The sequence below is a fragment of the Sinocyclocheilus anshuiensis genome, unplaced genomic scaffold, assembly GCF_001515605.1.
Source record: "Sinocyclocheilus anshuiensis isolate Anshui unplaced genomic scaffold, SAMN03320099.WGS_v1.1 scaffold513, whole genome shotgun sequence".
Lineage (NCBI taxonomy): Eukaryota > Metazoa > Chordata > Actinopteri > Cypriniformes > Cyprinidae > Sinocyclocheilus > Sinocyclocheilus anshuiensis.
In genome coordinates, this window is record NW_015537972.1 from 291,975 (window position 1) to 298,951 (window position 6,977).

A 6,977-nucleotide genomic window follows, 5' to 3' on the forward strand; every position below is an offset into this window, starting at 1 on the left:
CAGATGCACCCAAACATTATCTCATTTCAGACTTCGAGTTGTTTTCATTTGCATTAATGGACGATAATACAGTCTGAATGCTGTCTATAGACAGTTATAGAAAGCATGTGAGTAAGAGTTCATGTTATTTTTGACCGCAGTCTGACCACATATATTTCTGAAGATCTCAAGAGTTAGCACAAGTCCATTAAATCAATTTGGACATAAATCTCAGTATGGTTGAGGGAAACATTCTCATGTCTCTTATAGACTCTTAAAAATAAGTGTTCCATTGAAAACCAAAAAACATTTTACAGATAGATAGATAGATGGATAGATAGATAGATAGAGGCTTCATGCCCATTCAAAGTGAGGGGGGACGTGCCCCCTCAGATTTCTGAGCCAAGTGGATTTTGAATGCAGCATCCAAAAGACAAAAAATAGCCGAATAATATTTTTAATATTTGATACAATCACCCCAGCATGATTAAATCGTCCAGCGCATCATATCATCAGCTGCTAAATTCAAATCTGCGTTCGCTGGCTGGCGCTGAGCCAGAGACAGGTGCGTTTTTATAGCACTGCGCATTAACCAATCACACACGATGCTGTTGAGCTTATGAATGCAATGACCAATCAGAGGTGTTCAGATGAGTCATCGCTAAAATGCCGGTGTTTTCTTCACTCGCTCGCTGACTGAATGCCTCTTTCTTGCGAATTCTCTCGTTAGAAACAACAAAGTGCAAATGTGTGTATAAATAAGTAAGATATTAATTTCCCAGTGTAAACAGCTTCAGTGATTTTAATGGGCGTTTCTGAGAGTGCTTGAACTCTAGGCTGTCAGTGAAAATGTTTTTATGCATAGTTAATAGACTACATTATTAGGCTACTTTGACCATCGCCCACTATAGATCAACTAACATAGGTGAGAATCAACATATTTCGTGATATAGTTAATGCGTTTGGGAATGTTTCGAATAAAAAGGAAAAAAATAAATAAAACATAAGTGCTGCTGTGGCTGCTGTGTGTCACATGACGAATATATATATATATATACATTTTTCTAAATACACATTATTCTTAACCCAGCTATGCGTTGATCTGTTTGTCAGTTAACAACCTATGTTATGCAGATCACGAAGTTGTCAGATGCTCCTCCTATTTTTTCTCACGTCTACTTTATCAAGCACAGGAGGGAAGTCTCACTAGTAGATTTACCAGTCTACATTCCCAACGAGCGGGAGGAATGAAGAGAGTCTTACAGTTTCTTACAGTTTTGTTTAGCTTGAAGCGTAATGAGCTGTAATCGAAAATTGTTTTGCGCGTAAAACTGCTAGTTGGCCAGAACTGGATAGACTACTAACTCAACTAAAACCTGTTTATGAATTAAACGAGAGAATTCTACTGAAGAAACGGAAGCCCGAAGACCTAGCAATATAGACTTCGCTTTTAAATATTATGTTCGGAGTGACTGAAATAATCCATCTATGTTGGTTAGTGAGTGTTGTGGTCGGGAGGAATGGCCGCGCGCAGCAGTGATGGACACTCCGTGGACAGGTGCGTACTGACTGACTTGTGATTCAATATTGATGCTTTATTTTCATAACAGCTTATTGGATGTGAAATAATTGCAGTTTGATTCAGTTGTTAAGCAAAGGAACATCCGTAATACGTTGTGATAAGTGATACATAAAACATGACAAACGTGTAATAATTAAAATCATACAAATATTGCACTCATTTGAGTCTCTAAAACATCTGGTTGTACATTAGTCTTTAAAAATCTGAGACCACACTAGAAAATGCTTGGTTTCTCATTTTAAAGAACAATTACTTACAAATTGCATTATCAGCAAAGCAGTTTTTCAGTGAAAAGTTCAACTGAAAAATGTACATGATTTTCAGAAGTATTTGGTTTGTCCCTTTTTTTTTTTTCCTTTAATGAATTAAACTTGAACTCCAGAAGTTTGCATAAAACCTGAGGATCATGTTCTTCAGCTTGATTTGAGTATGATCCAAAGAGCATCCTATGCATCAGTCTTTTTACAAAGGAGTTCACATTGCCAAACTTGCTTCTTTTTTATTAGTGACCTAAACGATAAATATTTGTTTACTTCAGGTTTGACTGAAAAAGAAAATAATTAAAAAACCCATTTGCACATACAAAACTATGCTTTAGATAATCACCACATACAACTCTAAAAGAGAAAGTGTGCAGTTGCTACTTGTTAAGGAGCTGTTTCTACCTGAGATGACTATTAAAATGTATTTTGTTTTTGCAACAGAATGTGCTGAGGTTGATTTCAGTCATATAAAGTATTTGAATATCCAAATCTTTGTCAAAACAAATGCTTTCTACAATGAGGATCTCTGTGTAAAGCCACCTGCCACTAACAAGCAATAGAAAAGTAAATAGCTGAGGCAAACTAAAGCAAACAGGCTATTTACAACAATGGACAATATATGCTGCCTCGATTTCCTGTTTTAATATGAAGTACATCTACACAGAAAAAGAAAACAGCATTCATCGGGCACTTCATGTGGTCATTAAGCAACTGTAGGTGAGGTCTGTGACAGACATATTGATTCTTAAGAAATGCTTGCTGTTTTTACAGATCCTCAAAGAAAAGGAACTGCAAGTTTTTCACGATAGACAAAGGTTCAAGGGCGGGACTGTCTGAACATGCTTTCAAACAAATCATGCGAGAACATTACCAACATCGATGTGAACGGGAATCCGGTGATGAGTGCTGTGATGTTCATCGCTGGGGTGGTTGGCAACCTGATGGCTTTGGCTATCCTGGGAGTCCACCAAAAAGAGCGTCGCACCAAGTCTTCAGTCTTCTGCATTCTTGTGACAGGACTGGCGTTGACAGATCTGCTGGGAACATGTTTGCTCAGTCCACCGGTTTTCATTTGCTATGCCCAAAGAAAATCCCTGGTGGGTCTTACGGGAGATTGGTGGCTGTGCGGACTCTTCGCCTTCGCCATGACGTTCTTCGGCTTGGCCTCTATGCTCATACTGTGTGCAATGGCGGTGGAGCGGTGCCTCGCCATCAGTCACCCGTATTTCTACTCTAAACACTTGCGGCGCAGCTTCGCCAAGATCGTCCTCTTCCTCATCTATCTCTTTACCTTCATGTTCTGCTTGCTGCCGTTCTTTGGATACGGACGGCACAAGCAGTACTGCCCAGGCACGTGGTGCTTCATCAAGATGGAGGCAGAAGGAGAGGGTGAGGATGAGGAGAGGAGAACGCTGACCTTCTCGCTGTCCTACGCCGTGCTTATGGCGCTGCTCATCGCCATTGTGTTCTTGTGCAATGGTTCGGTCATCGTCAGCCTATGCCGCATGCACAGGAGCCAGCTGACACGTCGGGGATCGGTGGTTTCGGCTGGGCGAAAGAGGAGGCTGAGCACCTGGTTTGGACAGGGAGAGGAGGAAATGGACCACTTACTGCTGCTGGCCTGCATGACTTTCATCTTCGTCATTTGCTCCTTGCCGCTGACTGTGAGTATGGGACATTATATCACTGTGAAATGTTATAGTTCAAAGCTAAATCTCTGTTTTCCAGCCTGTTTTACTTTTCCAGAGAATGATTTTACAACAGTTAGGTTCTGGTCCTTCTAATTTTATTGGTCAAGTGCTTTCCTTTAATATAATGGTCTAGACCAGAGTATGTGAGTGGTATGGGTTCTCATTTTCTCTTGAGTGAAAAACCCAACCGTGTTTTAGGAAGTCTTTCTGTCCTGTGAGGCTTTACAGCGCTCATAGTCCAATAGTTGGCTATTGCCAACTATTGGACTATGAGCGCTGATTTTGTGGCATGAACTTTTAAAACCACAGAAGAGCAGTGTTGGCAGTGCTAGTTTAAGTTCCTTTTACTTGATGTCGAACAGCATCAGGTTGGTGAAAAAAATGGGAGAAACTTTTCTAAACTTTGAATCAACTGAACCATTTGCTCACAAAATGATTAATTGTTTTGACGTACTTAAAACACCTGCTGGTTAAAACGGTGTAAATGCAACAAAAACTCAAGCCAAACATGTATAATTATACCTTTTACAAAGTGACTGCAAATGTTTTATACATTATTCTGTTATACACTGCAAGTATTAAAATTAATTCATTAATTAAAAAACTGACACGATTTTTGGTTAAAAACCATTAACACTCTTTTATCGATTTACCAGATTAATGTCATCTAGCAAATGTTTTGAAACCATCAAGGTTCAAAACTGACATGCCAAAGCCTCATTTGCTAAAACCATGTGACTTGGCAATTCTAAAACAAACTCTGAACCACAAATATAAAACAAAAGACTCGTAAATGTTTTAAGCATAGTTTCGAAAGCGCCCATCACTACAAAAGCCATTTAATTATGAGGACAGATGACGAGGTAGAATAAGCAATTGTTAAAAAAATAACCATCACTGTCAAATTCCTGTATGTCAAATTCCAACGCATACCCAATATTTGTAAACAACCATTACCATGCGAAAACTCTGTTCATGATGTCACCGCATTCTAACACACATCACGGAAAATGTCATTTTCTTTTGTTAACTATTGTTTTTTTTAAGCTTTTGTTTTTTCAAAAAACATTTTAGTGACCTTTCAGTGAGTCACTTTGCTGATGGCTTTTAGTTGGTGTTGCTGTCCTTGCATTTAAGTCAGCCAGATGCAAATTGCATTGGTATTTACTGAATTATGCCGCTACTCATTTGCATAAAATTTAACTTTGGTCAACTTCGTCACATCACCAACAGTCCATGTCACTTGTCGCGCTGGAAATCAGCACCTCATTAAAATGATAATGTCCGGTGTAGGGATGGGCGTTATGGGCTTAAAAATATATCACGATAATTTCTGATATTTATTGCGATAACGATATCAATGACGATAATTTAGGGAATCCTGTTTCTTTATAGAAAAGCATTATCTTTCCTATTTTTACCCAAAATAGGGTGTTGTGAGCATTACTGAGTACACACTTAATGTAATGACTGTTTAATTCATATTTTAACGTATATTTATAATGCAATGCTAATCGACATAGCCTTTATCACTGTATATAATGCTATAAAATAGTATGATTTCTGCCTTATTCTGTGATACGAAACCACGTCTGATCACAAAAATAAGTTATTTCAAACACTCGACTATGTTATGAAGTTAATATGGAGAGCATGTCAATAAATTAAAATATCTTTGTTGGACAACAGGTTTGTAAACAACTCATACACATGTAAAACTGTGTCGCACACGTGCTACTGTAGTACATTTACTCAAGGCTCAGACCGATTTTTGTCGCACTGTACAGCCCTATCCAAACCTGTTCCAGATTGTAGAAGGAGCTGCTCAATTTCACGTCCGCCTTCCTTCACGTCACTCCACACAGTCGCACACAGAAATATGTCAACAACTTGACTTTATCATTATTATCGCGGGAAGACAAATTCTTATCGTGTGGAGAATTTTTACCGGTATATCGCAAACAATAAGATATCGCCCATCCCTAGTCCGGTGTCTTTGTTGCTACAAAACCCTGTCCGTGTGAATGCACTTTCCCAGCCCTTGTCATAATTTTAAATCGATGCGGTAGATTGGAAATAGCCATGCTTGAACTATAATTGCTTTTAAACAATTGAGTCTGCTTTAAAAGGTCATGTAGTCTATCTTTGCAATTTGGTGGCAAATTATTCACAGTTGTTTAGTCTAAGCTCTCAGAGTTAAAGGGGTCATCGGATGCGACATACACTTTTACAAGTTGTTTGAACTGAAATGTGTGTTGACAGTGTGTGTACACAACCACCCTATAATGATAAAGATCCACCCAGTGCTTTTTTTTTAAATCTCGTTAAATCATTTCCCTTTCTCATATCAAGCCGTTCTCAGATGCCTGTCTGTGTGATGTCACACAGACCCAGGCCCCTCCCACGATTGTTGATTGACACTGGTGTTTTACCTTAGACCCGCCCTGAGTGTGCTGTCATCAGTAGGGATGGGCGATACCCCTTATTTTGTTTTCGATACGATACCGATATTTTTCAAGGCAGTATCGTCGATATCGATACCGATTCGATCCTTCTGCACTAAACTTTTAAATTATGAAAGGTAATTAAAACCACTTAACTTTATGTTTAAAACGCATTTTAACCTGTTTAATCCCAAATTTTTCCCAGACATGAAAATATCCAAATGATGCGTCATTAGTAACCCTTTGAAATAATCAATAATTGTTTTTTTTGTTAGTTTTTTTTGGAAAAGTGTGTGAAAAATTTTATTTTATGGTCAGTCACAATTGTAACCGGTGGGATAATGTGTATACTGAATTAACATATTTCTGCAGTCATAAAAATTGTTATATATCTTAGCCCAGCTATTTTAAACTGTTTGATCACATTCTAGGGTTACTATTATGCATAAAAAACCCTTATGCAACATTGATAGGAATATAGGAATACTTACAAAAAAATACAACCATCAACGTATTTCAAAATTGTTACTTTTTTGTAACATATATCACATATATCATTATATTAGTGCTGCCAGTATTACAACATCAATATTGTAACCTATTTGTAACATTTAAACGTTTAAGTTAGTGCAATATTTCATCATTGCAACATTTTAGTGCAGCCTTCACTAACAGCTGCAGTTGGATTTATATGTATACCTAAATTCACTGTTATCCCACCGGTCACAACATGTTTACTCATTCTATGACCACACTCAACAAAACTGAATGATTGTGAGTTCATATATTAATACTAGACACCTTAAAGATAATGTGGATCAAAAATATTTGTCATTTCTTTAACGTACTTTACTAGCCTTTTGTTTCGGAGCTTTGATGCAGCCATCCTCTTTTCAAGGTGCAAACAGGAATTCAACTGCTCTGGTCATGTGACAGTTTTCACTAACCATGTGACACTGCACATATTTAATTGAGACCCTTTATTTTTTTCCATATTTGCAGGAAGTGCACTAAAACA

General features: G+C 37.9%; 1 protein-coding gene across 1 annotated transcript in view; it reads left to right on the forward strand.

The window, feature by feature from the left end:
- Nucleotides 1-1,411: 1,411 nt before the first annotated feature.
- The window catches only part of LOC107670342 (prostacyclin receptor-like), a 40,948-nt gene continuing 35,382 nt past the window's right edge, over nt 1,412-6,977 (forward strand). The window contains exons 1-2 of the mRNA XM_016462920.1: nt 1,412-1,537; nt 2,596-3,488. Coding sequence (XP_016318406.1) covers nt 2,664-3,488 — 825 coding nt within the window. The 5' untranslated portion in view covers nt 1,412-1,537; nt 2,596-2,663. The remainder of the gene's footprint in view (nt 1,538-2,595; nt 3,489-6,977) is intronic.